Consider the following 21,432-nt stretch of genomic DNA (forward strand, 5'->3'; position numbering starts at 1 on the left):
GTCAGGAATGAGGCAGGAAAACACTTTGGAAAGACAGACAGAATCAAGAAAAGAGAAGAACTAGAAACCAAGCCTGCAGGAAACCAGAGGGAAGCAGGAGAGCAGCTTTCGTGTTGCCAGCTGGGGATCCAGGACTCACCCTAATGTCTGTAGTTTGAGTGTGATTACAGCTTGAACTTGAAGGAAAGCAAGGTATTGCCCCCAGCTCCTCCAAAGGAGACCAGAGAACTGCTTTTCATTGGGAAAAGAAATGCTGGTATCTCTCGGTCTTTTAGTGTTTCACTGAACTTCAAAGTAGTTAAGGCTAAACCTTCGAGTACACTGAAAGGAAAATCCCTAAAGCCTAAATTGGCCTTTTAAGGCCAGCCCACGGGCCAAACCACAACCTGGTAGAACATGAGCAAAGGACAAGAGCTTGGCTCACCTGGGCGAACAGCCCTGAAGAACAAATCCTTACATCTTCAGAGGAATAAAAATACCCACATCTAAAATATGTTTAAAATTAGCATCAAAATGAACGAAGTGAGCCGGGCATGGGGGCGCACCTTGTAATCCCAGCAATCAGGAAGCTGAGACAGGAGGATCACAGTTAGCAGGCAGCCTCAACTTCCTAGGTCCTTTGACACTCAGTGAGAACCTGCTTCAAAATAAAGAATAAAAAATAGGGCTGGGGGAGCCGGGGGTGGGGGCACATACTTGTAATCCCAACATTTGGAAAGCTGAGACAGGAGGATCGCAGTTAGCAGTCAGCCTCAGCTACTTAGTGAGGCCCTTTGTAACTCAGTGAGACCCTGTTTCAAAATAAAGAATAAAAAATAGGGCTGGGGGTGTGGCTCGGAGGTAGAATGTCCCTGGGTTCCATCTAGTACCCACCTCAAAAAAAAACCAAGTGACAACTAAATTTAAAATAATGATAAGAATGAGCTACCAAAACACCTGAAACATATTCCTAGATGCCTATTAGATTTTTTTAAACTGGGAACAAAATTAAGTGCCATACTTTCAGCAGAGTTCACACTGATTATAATAATTCATAGATGAAATTCCAGTACAAACATTCTTTTGATAATCTCCACATATTGGCTCGAAAACACACCTTGTTATACCTAATCCAAGCTACAAATCCAGGTGCTGAGCTTCAAACACTTAATTAAATGTTCCCACCAGAAGCCACGTTAGCAGCTTTTCTTTCTCAGATAAGCACTCTCATGGGGGCACTAGTACCTGTTTTTATTAATTCTTTAATCAGATCTTCCTTCATCTTGATGTTAATTGTGAGTTCTCTCATCTTTTGCTTAGCTTCATTAAGTATGAGTTCTGAATTCCTCAATTTTTGCAAATTTGACTCTTGACTCTCCCGGAGACATTCAATCTTTAAATCTTTAAGATAAAATAAACAAAACTGAGAAACAAAAGAACCTGTTAATAAAATATTCAACAAAAGAGGTCTCTTTCTTTCCATCTTTCTTTCTTTCTTTCTTTCTTTCTTTCTTTCTTTCTTTCTTTCTTTCTTTCTTTCTTTCTTTTTGGTGGTACTGGGGGTGGAACCCAGAGGCTTTCTACCTCTGGGCTATACTCCCAGACCTATTTTCTATTTTATTTGGAAACAGGGTCTCACTAAGTTTCTGAGAGCCTCACTAAGTAGCTGAGGCTGGCTTCAAACCTGCATGATCCTCCTGTCTCAGCCTCCCAAGTGCGGGGATTACAAGCGTGTGTCACCACGCCCAGCTCAACAAAAGAGTTGAAAATAAACCAACAAAAAAGAAAACAAAGCCAGGCATGATGGCACAAGACTGTAATCCCAGTACGTGGGAAGCTGACAGAAGAACAGCAGATTCGAGGCTAGCCTCAGCAATTTAGTGAGACCCTGTTTCAAAATAAAAATATAAAGGGCTGGGTGTAGCTCAGAGGTAGGATGCCCCTGGGTTCATCCCCAGTACCAATGAAAAAAAAAAAGGGGGCAGAATAAAAGAAATTTAGAGATTAGCAGAAGACAAACAGAAAGGGAAAGGGGAGGAAAGAAGAAAAGAATGTACTGCAATCGAGACTTTAGCTTTCTAGCTCATAATAAGACTTTTCATTTCCTTGAAATATTTTAAAATTAAAACACACCCACAAAGCTGGGCATGGTGGCATACACTTGGAATCCCAGTGCTTGGGAAGGCTGCGGCAGGGGTTTTGCAGTTCACGGCCAGCCTCAGCTACTTAGTGAGGCTCTCAGCAACTTAGTGAGACCCTGTTTCCAAATAAAGTCTAAAACAAGGTGGGAGTATAGCCCGGAGGTGGAAAAGCCCTTGTGTTCTACCTCCAGTACCACACACACACACACACACACACACACCAAAAAAAAAAAAAAAAAAAAAAAACATTATAAGTACCCAGTAGACTAATTGGGCTCTAAGGCCAAATACGTCACTAATAGGCATGTGTGCCGGGGTAGAGTAAATTAGACACCTAGTAGGTTACTTATAATGTGCTTTAAAGTAATCAAGGATACAAGCATTATCAACTCAGGCCTGAATTAAAAAATCTCTATTCTGAGAGAGTTAGCCTGTATCTCTAGACAGAATTAACTGATAGAAAAGCTTTTGTTACTAAGAAATAAAAGAGTGAAAAAATAGAAGTAGGAAAGAAAATATAGTTCTACCAACCAAAAAAGCATCCCTACCAAATTCTGGTTTTACGAATTCCTAGATACCTCTTAAATTATCAACTGGAAAAAAGAAGTGTCTTCCAACTCTTAGATCTATGTGTCTTCCAACTCTTAGATCTATTTTAGTTGAGGAGGTCCACATACCTTTATTTTCCAAACTTGACTTTTGTGTTTCATCCTGAGTATCATTCAACTCAACGAGAGAACAAACAGAGGCCGGCTTTTTAACCCAAGAGTGGCTTCTACACCTAAGGAAAAGGTAGAGCCCAAAGGTTGCTTGTTTGCTTGCATTTTCTAATCTCCTCTCAAATTAGTTTCTCCAAAAAATAACACTAATGTTTTATTTTTTTAATTTTTTTTTGGTGGTACTGGGGTTCCTGGAAGCCCTTCTACCTCCGGGCTACACTCCCAGATCTATTTTATATTTTTGAAACAGGGTCTCTTACGCTTTTATATAATAAAAAGAATTATATAAGGCTGGGCGTGGTGGCGCACGCTTGTAATCCCCGTGCTTGGGAGACTGAGACAGGAGGATCGCGCAGGTTCGAAGCCAGCCTCAGCTACTTAGTGAGGCTCTCAGCAACCTAGTGAGACCCTGTTTCCAAATAAAATATAAAATAGGTCTGGGAGTATAGCCTGGAGGGAGAAAGCCCCTGTGTTCCACTCCCAGTGCCACCAAAATAATAATAATAATAATAATAATAATTATTATTATTATTATTATTATTATTATATAAAACAAGCAGAATTTTACTATTTTTCAAAATAACAAGATCGTCCTCATGTTGCACCCAATGGAAAAATTCATCATGTTTTCTGTTACTGTTAGCTGCAGAAAAAAGAAATAAAAAAAAAAAAAACACTTCTAGGCCGGGCGTGGTGGCACGTGCTTGTAATCCCAGTATTTAGACGGCAAAGACTGGAGGATCGCGGTTCGTAGACAGCCTCAGCTACTTAGTGAGGCCCTTTGTAACTCCGTGAGACCCTTTTTCAAAAAATATAAAGACTAAAAAATAAGACTGGGAGTGCAGCTCAGACGTAGAATACCCCTGGGTTCCATTCTCAGTACTGTTAAAAAAAAAAAAAAAAAAGAAAAAATGAAAAAGAAAAAACCTTGTAAAATTAGAATATAACAATCATAAACTCTCTAAAAGCAAAATTATTTTTGTGTGTGGTACTAGAGATTGAACCCAGTGGCATTCTATTTTTGAGCTACACCTCTCAAGCCCAGTTTTATTTCTTATTTGGAAACAGGGTCTCACTAGGTTGATAAGAATCTGTTTCACTACTTGCTGAGGCTGTAGTACCAGGATTACAGGTATGTGCCATCACAACCAAGATGAAATTATTTTTCAATTATAAGACTGACAGCTTGTGTTCAAACACTACTTTTATAACATATTAAATGAAAGTACATTTATTAATAATTACATACTGTTTTGTTAAATGAAAAAGAAATACTTTAATGACAAAATACACTGTATTTACTGCAATATAAATAATATTTGTTAAATGAGTCTATAATCAACATACCTAGTTCTAGATTTCTCTAGATCTTCTAATTCTTCATCATCACTGTTATCAGAAAATTGACAGTGGAGGACTTCATCTTGTTCTTCTATTTGACTCAACAGCATCTGACTTCGGGTTCGAAATCCAACAAATACTTGATCCAGAGAGTATACAGAAGGACTTGTGTAGACCTTGCAAGTGATTCCGCCACCCAACAACAAAAAAGTGAGTTTTAAAATTTTTTCTTTATCCTATTATTAAAAATTATTTTAAAGAGCTTATTAGATAAGTGCTGTTAAAACAGTCCATCACTGAAAATATGCCCTCCTGAAACAGGTCAAAATCAATTTCACAGTACTATTAAGCTTTATAGATACACGCTTCTTCAAGAACTCACACAGAATTCTTTCCTAGAAAGCTTTTCTATCTTCAAATTCATGAAAAACTGTATTTAAAAATAAAACCAAAGAGAAGCATAGAATATAGCCCGCTCCCCAACATCACACAGGCGCTCCCCAACGAATGTGCCAACCCCACAGCTCTCTCAGTTCAGAACACTTGGAGAACTGTGAGGTTGTTGCTAAATGTTTATTTATCTCCCTCCAATCAAAATTCCAAAACAGGAAGAAATCCAGAGCCATCATTACTCCCTCTGCTAGGACAAAACATTCCCAGTTTCAAAATAAGAATGTATTTAGAGCCGGGCGTGGTGGCGCACGCTTGTAATCCCCGCGCTTGGGAGGCTGAGACAGGAGGATCGCGCAGGTTCGAAGCCAGCCTCGGCTACTTAGTGAGGCTCTCGGCAACTTAGTGAGACCCTGTTTCCAAATAAAATAGAAAATAGGTCTGGGAGTATAGCCCGGAGGTAGGAAGCCCCTGGGTTCCACCCCCAGTACCACACACACAAAAAAAGAATGTATTTACTCATCCTTGACCTGTGCTATTTAGATATAGCTGAATTAATTCTCTAAATGCTGTAATATATCATAAAGCAAAAACATTTTATGAGCTTTGTTAGAACATGCTTCTATTGCAAATGCAATTTATTTATTTATTTATTTATTTATTTATTTATAGCAGTACTAGGAATTGAACCTAGGGCTTTTCTTCCTTTGAGCTATATCTCCAGTCCTTTCAGTTTTTAATTTTGAAACAAGGTTTTATTAAATAGCTGAGGTTAGTCTTGAACCTGAAATCCTCATATCTCAGCCTCCCACGTATTGGTATTCACCACGCCCAGCTAGGAAATTCACTTTACCTTTATTTATTTATTTATTTTGGTACTGGGGTTGGAACCCAAGGGCTTTTCTACCTCCAGGCTACCCTCCCAGATCTATTTTATTCTTTATTTGGAAACAGGGTCTTGCTGAGAGCCTCACTCAGTAGCTGAGGCTGCCTTTGAACCTGTGCGATCCTCCTGTCTCAGCCTCCCAAGCTCTGGGATTACAAGTGTGCGCCACCATGCCCAGCTCGGAAATTCACTTTAAATGCGAAAAAAGATGGAAAATAAGATGAATTATAAATTGTTTATATACTTTTAATATACTTTTTAAGAAGTCTTTGCAAAATTTTTACTGGTGCATTGTAATTGTACATGATAAGATTCACAGTGACACATTCATATATGCACATAGCATTATCTGGTCTGTCTCCTTCCCAGAATGGCTCTTTTCCCTCCCCCCCTCCTTCCTCGCCCTCCTCCTCCTCCTCCTGTTCCCCTTCCTCCTTCCCCTCTCTTCCCCCTCCCCACTCCTCCCCTTCCCAGCTCCCCTCCTCCTCCTCCCCTCCCCTCCTTCTCTACTGGTCTCTCTCCTAATTTTCACAAGGTCTGTTTTCTTTCCTTCTTTTCTCTCTAGCTTCCACATATGAGAGAAAACATGTAAGCTTATATACTTTTATTCTATCTATTACCAAATAGTTCCTTTTCATTATCTTTCTGTAATCAACCATTAGTGTGACTTCCCCAAAAAAGTAAATAATAAAATCTTAGTGGAGACATTCAGTTTATTAATATGAGTCATTATATAAGTTATTGAAATTATAGCATATAGCAGAATATGTGTATCATGTGGTATTCAAGAGTTGGTCAGTTGGGGCCGGGCGTGGTGGCGCATGCTTGGTGGCGCACTTGGGGGCGGAGACAAGAGGATTGCGCTGGTTTGAAGCCAGCCTCCACTGGCTTAAGAGACCCTGTTTCCAAATAAAAATATAAAATAGGTCTGGGAGTAAAGCCTGGAGGTAGAAGGGTTTCCAGGAACCCCAGTACCACACAAACTAATAATAATAATAAACTAAAAAGAGTTGGTCAGTTGGGAGGATGAGACCAGAGGATCGCGGTTCACAGACAGCCTCAGCTACTTAGTGAGGCCCTCTGCAACTCAGTGAGACCCTGTTTCAAAATAAAGAATTAAAAACTGGGCAGGGGGTGTAACTCGGAGGTCAAATGCCTCTGGGTTCCATCTCCAGACCCGCAAAAAAAAAAAAAAAAAAGAGTTGGTCAGTTGACAGCAGGTCTCTCACACATATCCTCCCAGAAAAGCTTACTTAGTACTGAAGATCCTTTTACATTTGATTTTGTGTCCTGACTGTTGTTCACATATGGGACCATCTGTCACATCAACACCACTGTTGAGAGGGGATAAAGTTTTCTAGGTGGCCTCTTAGTTCTGGGGAAAGTGTGTTGAGGGAAATTCTTCATGGAAGAACCAACTAGAAATATTTACCTAACAAGTACAAATGCCCGGCAAGGCATCAAGATTTCTCTTGTCTAGGTTTGGGTGTTATTTCTATTTGTTCAAACTTTGTTTTGTTTGTTTGTTTCTTTCTTTCTTTCTTTCTTTTTTTTTTTTTTTTTTTTGGTGGTACTGGGGTTCCTGGAAGCTCTTCTACCTTTGGGCTACACTCCCAGACCTACTTTATACTTTTTTAATTTTTTAGAAACAGGGTCTTTTAAGCCAGAGCGGCTGGCTTAGAACCTGCGCGATTCCTCCTGTCTCCGCCTCCCAAGCATGGGGATTACAAGCGTGCGCCGACACGACCGGCATTCAAACTGTTTTCTGATATTGCAATTTGCTTTTAAATTTTCTTCTTGCAAGTAAATCCAAATCGCCCAGCTTCTGCCATAATAAGTAACTAATAAGTAACATTTAGCAGATTCTTTTTTTTTTTTTTTGCAGTATTGGAGATGGAACCCATGGACATTCTACCTTTGAGCTACACCCCCAGCCCTATTTTTTATTCTTTATTTTGAAACAGGACAGGGTCTCACCGAGTCACAAAGGGCCTCACTAAGTAGCTAAGAGTCCATGAACCACAATCCTCCTGTCTCAGCCTCCCAAATTAATTCTTTAATGGTTGTTCCAAACCAACATATAATGATTTTTCCCCCTCTCAGGCTCATAAACCTCTAATCCAGCCTCTTTGCACTGAGATGCTGAGTTCTATGTCCACTCAGTGGATTCCTCCTTCCACAGCTCACCACTACGGATACTGTAGTATTTTCAGCGACATTCCAAACCATACTGATTGCAATAGAAGAAATAAAATAGGCAGATCAATAATTTTGCTAAGGAGTATCTGAAGGTGCCCTAACTGAGGGTGAGAGGAGGGGAGAAGAGGGAAGCACTCAGATGCATATGATGTACAGTTACAAACATCAGTCAGTCACTGAGCTGAACTTGAGGAGGGAGGCATACATGTGTGCATGTACGCCTCTGCCACTCTGCACCTCAAAATGATGGAGGATTATAATGCACCAATAAATTTTTTAAAATTATAGCCACTTTTTTCCTAGTATTACTGCAGGCTGGAAAAAACTTAACTGCAAAGTAATGTAGTTCAGCCACATCTCATGTTTGACCTTCCTCTGCAATCCAGCTTCTATTTAAGCAGATGTACAGCAGTGGCCTTAGGGCAGTTCTTACTGGTAAGTCTTAGTCTTCCTTTCTATCCCCTTAGTGCTCCCTCTCATTGTCAAAGTTATAAAGACGGTAAGAGTGAGTCTTTACTTCTTTTTGTACTGGGGATTGAACCCAGAGGCATTCTACTTCCAAGCTACACACCCAGCCCGATTTTATTTCTTATTTGGAAACAGTCTCACCGGGTTGCTGAGAGCCTTGCTAAATTGCCAAGGCTGGCTTTGAATCTGCAATCCTCCTGTCTTAGCCTCCTAAGTACTGGGATTACAAGTGTGTGCCGCCACACTCAGCTAAGTCATCAAATATTTGAAAAGTCATCATACCCCTTCAAATTAGACAAAAACTGAAATGACTTCCTTCAAGGTTTTCCCCATTGTCTTTCAGCAACTTGGATACTCTCTGAAAATAATCTAATTTCACTTAAAGTATTGCACCAGACTAAATCGCCATACAATCAATCTCTCTAGTGATGTATTTGATTTGGATTCAGCAGATGAGTTAAAACTTTGATTGACAAATTTACCATGAGTATGGTTTTCATATATTTTACTCTGTAGTTTCAACGGAAAGTTCCAAAAAGGTTCAGGATATGTGATTTGTAATTTTTCTGCCGTGACACTGGTGTGTTCTGCAGGAATGAGCTGCTTAGCTAGCCAAAGAACCTGGTCAACAGCCCAGCCAAACACGTCTCCCAAAGATCTGCTGCTGTCCCTTCTCCACCACTATTGTCTTGTGTGCAAAGAAGTGATTAAAAAAAAACACAAGTGATTCTTTGTGATGGGGGAAAATGGCCTTTGTGTGGTGTTATGTATAGGAACCTGTCACTGGACAAACATGTCATTCATTCAGGAAAGGCTAAAAGAATTTACATATATTTCCAACTCTTAAAATTTGAAGATTATGGTATCCTTTAAGAATATTTTGATTCCTATTCTTAGTGGCACATGCTTGTAATCCTAGTATTCAGGAGGCAGAGACCAGAGGATAGCAGTTCACAGACAGCTTTAGCTACTTAGTAAGGCCCTTCACAACTCAGTGAGACCCTGTTTCAAAAAATAGAAAGACTAAAAAAAATAAGGCTGGGAGTATAACTCAGAGGTACAATGCCCCTGGGTTCCATCCCAAGTGCTGCAAAAAATAAAAAATAAAAATAAATAAATGGACTAGAGCACCCAGGCATGGTGGCACATGCTTGTAATCCTAGTACTTGGGAGGCTGAGATAGAAGATTGTGCAGGTTTGAAGCCAGCCTCAGCTATTTAGTGAGGCTCTCAGCAGCTTAATGAAACACTGTTTCCAAATAAAATGTAAAAAATAGGTCTGGGAGTGTACCCCAGAGGTAGAAAGCCCCTTGGCCCCCCAGTTCCACAAAAAAAAACCAACCAACCAACAACAAACAAATAAACAAACTAGGGCTATAGCTCAGTGGTAAAGTGCTTGCCTACCATTTGCAAAGCCCTGGGTTCAATCCCTAGTACTGCAAAAAAGAAAAGGAAAAAAAGTACTATCACAGCGCCTTCTTTTAGTATGTACAACATTAGTTCTTAGCTTTAATTATATTATATTAACCATGTTAAGAAAATAAAATTATTTTTATATACTTTAAATTTAAATCATGATTTGAGCTCGATGTGGGGGCATACACTTATAATCCCACTATTTGGGAAGCTGAGACAGGAGAATCAAAGGTTTGAGAACAGCCTCAGCAACTTAGCCAAACCCTCAGCAACTTAGTAAGACCCTGTTTCAAAATAAAAAATAAGGAGCCAGGCGTGGTGGCGCACGCTTGTCATCCCAGCATTCATTCAGCAGTTGGAGATCGAAGGATCGCGATTTGCGACCAGCCTCAGCTACTTAGCAAGGCCCTTCCCAACTCAGTGAGACCCTGTTTCAAAAATAAAGAGACTAACTGGAGGTGTAGCTCGGAGGCACATGCCTCTGGATTCCATCCCCAGTACCACAAAAGAAAAGAAAGAAAGGAAGGAAGGAAGGAAGGAAGGAAGGAAGGAAGGAAGGAAGGAAGAAAGAAAGAATGAATAACATGTGCATGTATATCATTACGAACTATGTTGTTACAGGAGACTGCAATGCACTATTAAAGGCATAAGAAAAATAATAATGTTAAATTAACATTTAAATTTAAATTCTACAAAGAATTTTTCTTCTCAGTCCATGAAGATTTATCATATATTCAACCATAAAGAAAATATCAATAATTATCCAAATTAAAACGGAAATGAACAATAACTGGTTTAAAATTAAAATCCAAACTTTTAAAGTTGAAAAGTATCGAGGTAAGGACAGCATGTCTCAATCACAATGAAGTATCTGAACCTGGGACACAGAGTCCATGTGGATACACTGAGGATGCAGTGTACCAGCAACTGTGCTGGACACCATCGCAGTGGGCATCTCATAGAACCCTCTATACATCACCACAGCACCCCATTCCTACTCATCAGGTACCTGGGGCTCACTCAGGATTAGTCATGTGTCCAGGCTACACAGTGGAGCTGGTATTCGTGCCCAGTCGGCCTGATGTAAACTCTAACCACCCATATAAAACTTGCTTCTCAAATACCCCGTACCTCTGACTGTAAGCACCACTCACTTAAATCATTTCCCTTCATACAATAAATAGAAACCAACATTCATGAAATTTCTAAGTCTTTTCATAGTAGAGACTCCCTAATAAATTATTCTAGCTAAATCTGTATGTACATATATTTACCACTTACACACATGTATAAATAAAAATGCAAACTAAACTTCATATGAATCTTTATACTATCTTAACTATGTCAGCTTGGTAGGACTGAATGATATATAAGTGTCACTTTGAGATTAGTAAGACAAATCAAATAAATCAAAATAAATTGTCACATTGTACCTTTGTGTGGTTAAAGGAAAAAAAATTCTTGGAGTTATCAAACTTAGTACTGTCTGAAAATATAACACAAAGGATAGCTTTTCCTCTTTGAACTGCAGATATTATCTTTATCCAATTACTTCCTCTAAGTATAACTATGGATTATCTTGTTTATTAGTTTTTTATTAAAAAAAATAAACTAGGCCGGGCGTGGTGGCACATGGGAGGCTGAGACAGGAAAATGGCGGTTCACGGTCAGCCTCAGCTACTTAGTGAGGCCCTCTGCAACTCAGTGAGATCTGGTTTCAAAATAAAAAGAATAAAAAATAGGGAAGGGGGTATAGCCCAGAGGTCGAATGCCCCTGGGTTCCATCCCCAGACTCGCAACAAACAAACAAACAAAATTAATGCTTAGCCGGGCGTAGTGGTGCACGCTTGTAATCCCAGAGTTTGGCAGGCCGAGACAGGAGGATTATACAGGTTCGAAGCCAGCCTCAGCTACTTAGTGAGGTTCTCAGCAACTTAGTGAAACCCTATTTCCAAATAAAGTATAAAATAGGTCTGGGAGTATAGCCCAGAGGTAGAAAAGCCCCTGGGTTCCATTCCCAGTACAAAACAAACAAACAAACAAACCAATGCTTAAAAGAAGGGGCATACACAAAAGTCTATAAAACCAAATATAGAAAATGCTAAGACTGCCGGGCGTGGTGGCGCATGCTTGTAATCCCAGCATTTGGGAGGCTGAGACTGGAGGATCGCGGTTCGCAGACAGCCTCAGCTACTTAGTGAGGCCCTCCGCAACTCAGTGAGACCCTGTTTCAAAATAAAGAATAAAAAAATAAGCAGGGGGTGTAGCTCGGAAGTCGAATGCCTCTGGATTCCATCCCCAGACCCACACACAAAAAATGCTAAGATTGTACAAATACACTATGATATTATACTATACACAATTTTTCTTTAAGTCTCAAAATAAGAACAAGGTTAATTTCTGGACTTTACCTTCCTGGAATCTTGTCTGGATGGAATATAAATATAATGCCCGAAACGAGTGTCAAGTGGTACAGTATATGGTCTCTTTTCAGGGATCCTGGCATCAGGCCCATCTCCACAGTTTTCCTTAGCTGAAGAAGTCATTGACAGGTTAAGCTTGGTTAGTTCTTCACTCAGCTGATCCACCAGAAGTTGCTGTTCTATTATTTTTTCACTCTTGTAGAAGAAAGATGAAAATGTGAAAAACTGAGAATCTCAGTACATGTATTGATTGTGAGTAAATATGAATTTTATATTGACCGCAACTACCTTCATAGTGCAGTTAGACCTCATTTATCCAAAGACTACCCTCTGGTGTCCAAGAGTAACTAGCATTGCTCCTGAGAAGTAAAAACCTCTTGAACAGTAAGCAGCAACACACTGCCAAAAGTCTACACACGAAGATAATGCCCCACCCACTGCGACCAGCTACTTCGCCACTGTGATTGAGCACTTTAATTAGCTATCTATGAAAGTATGGACTTAGCGACTGAAATTCAAGAAGTAACAAGAGAGTAGAAACCCGGACGTGGTGGCGCACGCTTGTAATCCCAGCATTTGGGAGGCTGAGACCAGAGGATCGTGGTTCGCAGACAGCCTCAGCTACTTAGTGAGGCCCTCTGCAACTCAGTGAGACCTGGTTTCAAAATAAAGAATAAAAAATAGGACAGGGGTGTGGCTTAAGAGGCCAAATGCCCCTGGGTTCCATCCCCACACCAGCAAAAAAAAAAAAAAAAAAAAAAAAAAAAAAAAAGAGAGACTAGAAAGTTGAAATGTAGACAAAGAATTAAGAGACAGCAGAGGACACAGAAAGGAGACAGAGTGCAGTGCAATGAAAGCATTTAGTCAGGAAAAGGGCAGCAAAACACAGAGATGCAAAAGCCAGCTGGTAATCCTGGGAGGAAGAGAACTTGGAAATCAAAGGCACACAAATGTGTACCAGAATTGTATGTGTCGTTTTTTTTTGGTGGTACTGGGGTTCCTGGATCGTGGTTCATGGACAGCCTCAGCTACTTAGTGAGGCCCTCTGCAACTTAGTGAGACCGTTTCAAAATAAAGAATAAAAAATAGGGCCGGGGGTGTAGCTCGGAGGTCGAATGCCTCTGGGTTCCATCCCCACACCCGCAAAAAAAAGTATAAAATCATACATAGACAATGTTAAGATACACACCAAAAACAAACAAAAATTTGAATAAAAGAGTAACCTAAGTCTTGGAGGCCCTTTTTTTTTGTGTGTGTGTGTGGTACTGGGGGTGGAACCCAGAGGCTTTTTACCTCCAGGCTATACTCCCAGACATTTTTCATATTTTATTTGGAAAGAGGGTCTCACTAAATTGCTGAAAGCCTCACTAAGTAGTTGAGGCTGGCTTCGAACCTGTGCAATCCTCCTGTCTCAGCCTCCCAAGCGCAAGGATTACAAGCTTGCACCACCATGCCCGGCTTTGGAAGCCCATTTAAAAAAAAAAACTATCTGTACATTAGTTTATCTTAAACTATCAAATTAGTTTATATTTAACTATCTTATTAGTTTAAGATAATCAATTTGATAGTTTATGCTAAACTATCTGACTTTCATAGTTCAAATTAAAGACATTAAAATACACAGTATTAAATCTAAGATACCTGAGCATATATACATCCTTTATTCAGGAACACTGGTTCAGATGGTACATATATATCCAGTTGTCCTTTTAAGCCAAGATCCCTGGATCTTTTTTCAGATCCAGATGTTAAGGGGAAACCTGATTTCACATATATTGTGTAACTACTATATTTTATTGAAACTAGAATCAGTATTATGATCTGTCTTGATTTCAGAGATTAAAAAAATGTTACCTTAGAATTAATGAAATGTAAATGTGATTATTTTCTTTCAGGGGCCATTATTTAACCTGTGTGTTTTGAAGGTATTATGGTGTAATTTCTTTATTTCTAAATTTAAACAGTAATTATGTTGAAAAAAGCAAACAAATGTGTATTTTTTAGTTGCACAACAAAGTATGTAGCATTTCTTCTACCTTGCCTCCTTATATACAAACATTTTTTATTTCTTAAAATATGTGGGCCATAAGCCGGTCAGGTTGTGCACGCTTGTAATGCCAGTGCTTGGGAGGCCGAAACAGGAGGATCGCACAGGTTCAAAGCCAGCCTCAGCTACTTAGTGAGGCTCTCAGCAACCTAGTGAGACTCTGCTTCAAACTAAATTATAAAATAGGGCTGAGAGTATAGCCAAGAGGTAGAAAAGCCCCTGGGTTCCATCCCCCAGTAAAACACACACACACATACACACACACAAATATACATATATGGGCCATTAGTTCAAAATCAGCCTTCAGTGTTCATTTAGACTGAAAGGTTTGTCATAGCGATTAGGAATAAAATATAAAAATATTCTGATGTGTGGGTATTAATATCTTTTTCACTGTGGAATAAGACACATAGTTCCTTTAGGTACTATTAATAGACAGTCTGCATTCTTTCAGTGTAAGCTTAAAAACAAGAGTTCATATGGAAATATCGTACCATGTAAATAGGACAAATCATATCATCTGTTGTGATTGCATTATGCAGAGGACAGTTCTTATAATTCAAATAATCAAGTTTTAAAGGTCAAGAAGTGTTACTACCTTTGACACTTTGGAAGCTCTTCAAAGTACCATTTTAAGGGAGGATACGGAAAAGGGTTTTATTTAAAATTTACATTCCCCAAAATATCAAAGTATAAAACAGTACTCATGACTTCACTTAACATTTTTAGGAATATTTACAAAGTTTTGTAACCATTATTATTTTAGACAAGCTTAAAAACTTGAAATTGTAAAATTTACAATTTAAGTTAAATTTGAAATGAATTACTCTCAGAATTTGATAGGATACAAAATGTGCCCCTTTGTTTAAATAAATGTTGGCTTAATTTTCAGATTAAATGCAATAATTGGTGATTTTGTGAAGTCAAGAATGCATTATATTCTTTCCATCGTAAAAAGTCATATTACAACCACAATGAATATTTTATCAGTCTTGTCCTCTTTCAGTATCTTGCATAGATTTTTCTTGTAATTGTCCTGAGTTATACAGTATGTGAGCAATATTGTGTAAAGTATGTTATTGCATTTGTGCATTTAAATTATTTATGTGAAGATGGCGACCAAGAAAAGCAGCCTTTATGAGTCTTGATAACACTCGATCTCTACTGCAACAAAATCAGCGCTTTTCATAGCCAGAAAACACTATCAGCAGAAAAATAAATACTATAAATACAAGGGACAGAGAAAAAGAAGACTAGAAGAACAATCAGAGACCAGAAAAGAAACCAGCCCACACTGAGGCGGCGGAGCCATGCCGGCGCCATCTTGCCTCAAAGAACCAGGCTCCAGAGAAGAAAGGTAAACAAGTAGCTGAAGTGAGCAGCTGTGGATCATTCAGGTGTAATTCAGCAATTCTTTCAGTGCAAAGAATGCCTAAAACTCCCAGTGGCCAAGCTCATCACACCCTCCAAGGACTCAGAATGTAGCTCAAAACCAGAAAAGAAATATGCCAGCCTCATGGCCGAGGGCGTAGCAGTGGTGCAATATTGCCAGCAGCAGCGGTGGCGGTGGCGGTGGCAGCGGCGGCAAGTTCACCACGCCTGCGACAGCTCCAGAGCCGCAATCACAACAACCGTAAGTAAAACTGTGGCCCCTAAAAGAGAAATCCCAGCACTGCACCCCCAGGGACCTGCACAGCTTTGATAATCTCCCTGGGTCTGAGATTTTGCAGTCCAACCCAGTGAAGCAGTAGCAATGGCAGAGATAATACACCCTAGTCACAGCTCCGTGTGGGAAAACACCCAGCCCGGCACCCCCACGATCTCGCGTAGCCTCAATTAACTCCCTGGGTCTTAGACTTTGTGATACAACCCAATAAAGGAGTAGTGGTGGCTGAGATTACCACAGACTCGGGATCCAGAGCACCCTAAGTGAAGTCATGGTGACCCGGGGAAGAACCCAAAGAAGGCACAAACTTCTGAAATCATGGCAAAGAGGAACAACAATGGAGCAATAAACGCCCACAACCACACTATATCAAGAACCCCAGTATCACCAAAAACAAACAAACACACACAAAAAAACAAATCAAGATTATAACTGTAGAAATAATACAGGACCTTTGAAAAGAATTTAGAGAGAGTCTAAAAGAAATAAAGGATGCAATCATTGAAGTAAAGGCATCAATTCAAACTATAAACAATCAATTATACCACATAGAGAATAGAATCTCACTCCTAGAAGATGATCACTCCAAAAACGAACGCATAATTTAAACATAGAAAAAAAAATCCGACAGCAGGAATTTGACATTGAAGAAATATGGGCCCATTTTAAGAGAGCTAACCTAAGAATAATCGGAGTAGAGGAGGGAAAAGAAGCTGAAACCAAAGGGATCAACAATCTCTTCAAAGAAGTAATAGCAGAAAATTTTCCAAACAAAGAGCAAGAGGTCGATACACAGGTCCAGGAAACTTATAAAACTCCCTTTAGACAGGATCAGAGAAAAGGTTCCCCACCCTACACATAATAGTCAAAATGACCAATGTAGAAGCCAAGGAGAGAATCTTAAAGACAACAAAAACAAAAGGCCAAGTGACATTCAGAGGCAAACCAATTAGAATCACTCCAGACTTCCCAAACCAAGTCATGAGAGCCAGAAGGGCTTGGAGTAACATATTCCAAACTCTGAAAGAAAACAACTTCCAGCCAAAAATTTCCTACCCAGCAAAACTATCTATCACATTAAATGGGGAAATGAGAAGTTTCCATGACAAACAGAAACTGATGGAATTTACATCTTCAAAATCAGCGCTAGAGCCAGGTGTGGTGGCGCACGCTTGTAATCCCCGTGCTTGGAAGATAGAAGGATCATGCAGGTTCGAAGCCAGCCACACACGCTGGCTTAGGAGACCCTGTTTCCAAATAAAAATATAAAAAATAGGTCTGGGAGTGTAGCCTGGAGGTAGAAGGGCTTCCAAGAACCCCAGTACCACAAAAAAAAAAGAACAAACAGTGCTAGAGAAGATACTCAAAGAGATTAACTAAAAAGAAGAAATAGGTAGTACACACCAGAACCAGAGAAACAAGAACTTCCATCCAGCAGACAACTAAGTAAAGAAGAATAATCAGTATTTCAAACAGAAATATAAATCTTAATATGTTAAGAATTAAAAATTATCTCTCAATAACCACACTGAATGTAAATGGTCTCAATTCCCTAATAAAAAGACATAAAGTTGCAAAATGGATTAAAAAACAGAATCTATCCATCTGCTGCTTATAAGAAACACACCTTACAAGTAAAGATAATAACAAACTCAAGGCAAAGGGATGGAGAAAGGTAATTCATGCTAATGGAACTTGAAGGCAAGCAGGAGTAGCAACTATGATATCAGACAAGTTAGACTTCAAACCCAAACTTATTAGAAGAGACAAAGAAGGTCATATTTTACTGGTAAAAGGAATAATCCAGCAATAGGAAATAACAGTAATCAACATATATGTCCCAAACATAGGTGCAGCTACTTTTGTAAATCAATTCTTTGTGACATGAAGTCACACATAAATCCCAATACAATAATACTGGGAGACTTCAACACACCTCTCACAACATTAGACTGAACTTCCAGACAAAAGGTCAGTAAAGATGCCTCAGAACTAAAGAACACCATTAATCAAATGGACCTGTTGGACACATATAGAATATTTCACCCAACTACAGTGGATTTTACATCTTTCTCAGCTGCTCATGGAACCTTCTTCAAAACAGATCACATCCTGAACCACAGAATGAGCACTAGCAAATTCAAAAAATGTGACATACTTCCCTGTGTCTTATCAGACCATAATGGAATGAAACTAGAAATCAACTATAAGAAGACCCAGAAAAAACACATAAACATGTGGAGACTGAACATCACATTTCTGAAATGAAATAGAAGATGTAAGAGGTGAAATCAAGAAATTTCTAGAAACAAAAATAAAGATACAACATATCAAAACCTCTGGGACATTTTGAAGGCAGTATTGAGAGGAAAATTTATAGCACTGAGTGCTCATATAAGAAAAACAGAAAATCTTCAAATAAATAACCTAATGACATGCCTCAAAGCCCTTGAAAAATAGGAACAATCTAACCCCAAAGCCAGTAGAAGACAGGAAATTATTAAAGTCAGAGCAGAAATTAACAAAGTAGAAAAAAATACAGTAAATCAACAAAACCAAAAGCTTGTTTCTTGAAAAATTGACAAGATAGATATATCACTAGCCAACCTAACTAAAAAAAAGAGAGAATCAACCCAAATTATAAGATAATAGATGAGAAAGAAGATATTACTATTGACAGGGTAGAAATCCAGAGGGTTATCAGAAACTATGTTGAAAACCTATACTCCAACAAAATGGAAAATTTGGAGAAAAGTGACAACTTTCTAGATAAATACAACCTTCCTAAACTGAGTCAAGAAGATAGAAAATTTAAACCAACCAATACCAATCAAAGTGATCAAATCAGCAATAAAGAGCTTACCATCAAAGAAAAGCCCAGGACCAGATGGTTTTCCAAGTGAATTCTATAAAACCTTTATAGATGAGCTAACCTCAATACTCCTCAATCTGTTTCATGAAATAGAAAAACACGGGACTCTCCCAAATACATTCTATGAAGCCAACATAACACTAATACCAAAACAGAATAAAGACATTTAAAGCCTATATATTTGATTAATTTGGATGCAAAACTGCTAAACAAAATATTCACAACACACATTCAAAACCACATCAAGAAAATCATACACCATGACCAGGTAGGGTTCATCCCAAGGATGCAAGCCTGGTTCAACATAGGAAAATCAATCCATGTAATTCATCATATAAAAAGAACCCAAGACAAAAGTCACATGGTCATTTCAATAAATGCTGAAAAAGCATTTGATGAAATCCAACATCCATCTATGATAAATGCAAAGAATCGGAATAGAAGGAACCTATCTCAACATCATAAAGACAATCTACAAAAATCCCACTGCCAACATCATATTAAATGGAGAAAAACTTTGAGAATTCCCCCTAAAAACAGGAACAAGATAAAAATGTCCATTATTACCACTCTCTTCAATATAGTACTAGAGACTCTAGCCAGAGCAATAAGGCAAGAAAAGGAAATCAAAGAAGTATAAATAGGAAAAGAAGAACTCAAACTTTCACTATTTGCAGATGATATGACACTATATTTAGAAAACCCAACAAACTCAACCAAAAGGCTTAGAGAACTGATCAACAAATTCAGCAAAGTGTCTGTATACAATATCAATCTTAAAAAATCAGAAGCTTTTCTGTACACCAACCATAAATCCACTGAAAAAAGAAATTCAAGCCAGGCATGGTGGCGCACGCTTGTAATCCCTGCATTCGAGAGGCTGAGACTGGAGGACTGCGATTCACAGCCTCAGCTACTTAGTGAGGCCCTCCGCAACTCAGTGAGCCCTGTTTCAAAATAAAAAATAAAAAATTGGGCAGGGGGTATAGCTCGGAGCTCAAATGCCTCTGGGTTCCATCCCCAGACCCACAAAAAATATTTAAAAAAAAAGAAATTCAGAGAACACTTCACTCAGGATTTCCCACAAAAAATAAAATACTTAGGAATAAACTTAACCAAGGAGGTAAAAGGCCTCTACAATGAAAATTATAAAACAGTAAAAAAAGAAATCGAAGAAGATCTTAGAAGATGGAAAGATCTTCCATGTTCATGGATAGGCAGAATAAATATCATTAAAATGGCCATACTTCCAAAAGTGATCTATAGATTCAACACAATGCCCATTAAATTACCAAAATCATTCCTCACAGACACAGAAAAATCAGTCCTTAAATTCATTTGGAACAACAGAAAACCCGGAATAGCCAAAGTAGTTCTCAGGAACAAAAACCATGTAGGAGGAATCACAATATCTGACTTTAAACTATATTACAAAGCCATTGTAATATAAACAGCATGGTACTGGCACAAAAACAGATACATAGACCAATGGAGCAGAACAGAAGACCCAGAAACAAGTTCACAAAGAGCCAATTGATTTTTGACAAAGGGGCCAAAACACACTGGAAAAAAGATAGCCTGTTCAACAAATGGTGTTGGCAAAAACTGGTTAACCATATGCAGAAAATTGGAAATTAATTCCACTTTCTCACCCTGCACAAGAGTCAATTCAAGATGGATGTAAGACACTGGGCATGGTGGCACACACTTTGTAATCCCCACTCTTGGGAGGCGGAGACAGGAGGATCACGCAGGTTCGAAGCCAGCCTCGGTGGCTTAAGAGACCCTGTTTCCAAATAAAAAAATAAAAATAAAAATAAAAAGATGGATCTAAGACTTAGAAATTAGAGCAGACCTTGAGGCTACTTGAAGAGGGCATAGGTCCAACACTGTAACACATAGGCACAGGTAAAATCTTTCTCAACATGACCCCAAAGGCACAACAAACTAAAAGGCAAATCAATACATGGGACTGTATGAAACTGAAGAGCTTCTGTTCAGCAAAGGAAACTGTCAAGAACCTCAACCAAGCGCCAACAGAATGGGAGAAGATTTTTGTCACCTATCCCTCCGATAGAGAACTAGTATCTAGAATATACAGAGAACGCAAGAAACTCGACACTAAAAAAGAACTCAACACTAAAAAAACCAAATAATCCAATCAAAAACTGGGCAAGTGAACTAAATAGACACATCACAAAAGAAAAAATTCAAATGGCCAATAAATGCATGAAAAGATGTTCAACATCACTGGCAATCAGAGAGATGCAAATCAAAACTGCCCTGAGATTTCACCTAACTCCAACTAGAATGGCAATCATTCAAAACACAACAACAGATACTGGCAAAGATGTGGAGAAGTGGGAACTCTAAGACATTGTTGGTGGGATTGCAAATTAGTGCAACCACTTTGGAAAACAGTATGGAGAATCCTCAGAAGAATGGGAACAAATCTACCATTTGATCCAGCAATACCACTTCTGGGTATTTACCCAAAAGAAAGGAAACCAAACTACCAAACGAATGCATGTGTATCTATGTTCATAGCTGCACAATTCACCATTGCCAAACTATGGAACCAGCCAAGATGTCCATCAACAGATGAATGGATTACAAAACTGTGAGATATGTACACAATGGAATTTTACTCACCCATAAAGAAACACAATTACATTATTTACAGGGAAATGGATGGAACTGGAGGACATTATGCTAAGTGAAATTAGTCACAAAAAAAAAAAGAAATCAGATGCTTTCCCTAATATGCGAAAGCTAAGGAAAAATGGTCATAGAGGGAACTCTAGATGAAAAAGGAAATCCTATAGAGGAGCAAGTAAGACAATCTAACTGAGGGGATGGGAGGAGGGAAGAAGAAAACTCTCTAAA

At 38.9% G+C, this 21,432-nt stretch overlaps 1 protein-coding gene across 5 annotated transcripts in view; it reads right to left on the reverse strand.

The window, feature by feature from the left end:
• The window catches only part of KIF27 (kinesin family member 27), a gene marked incomplete at both ends in the record, with an annotated part of 111,863 nt that overhangs the window by 58,429 nt on the left and 32,002 nt on the right, over nt 1-21,432 (reverse strand). For all 5 annotated transcript variants that reach the window (XM_080709267.1, XM_080709268.1, XM_080709269.1 and 2 more), the window contains 4 exons: nt 1,225-1,380; nt 2,798-2,901; nt 4,187-4,356; nt 11,950-12,156. In XM_080709267.1, coding sequence (XP_080565393.1) covers nt 1,225-1,380; nt 2,798-2,901; nt 4,187-4,356; nt 11,950-12,156 — 637 coding nt within the window. The remainder of the gene's footprint in view (nt 1-1,224; nt 1,381-2,797; nt 2,902-4,186; nt 4,357-11,949; nt 12,157-21,432) is intronic.

This window comes from Muscardinus avellanarius, assembly GCF_963383645.1.
Source record: "Muscardinus avellanarius genome assembly, chromosome: 13".
In the NCBI taxonomy this organism is placed as follows: Eukaryota; Metazoa; Chordata; class Mammalia; order Rodentia; family Gliridae; genus Muscardinus; species Muscardinus avellanarius.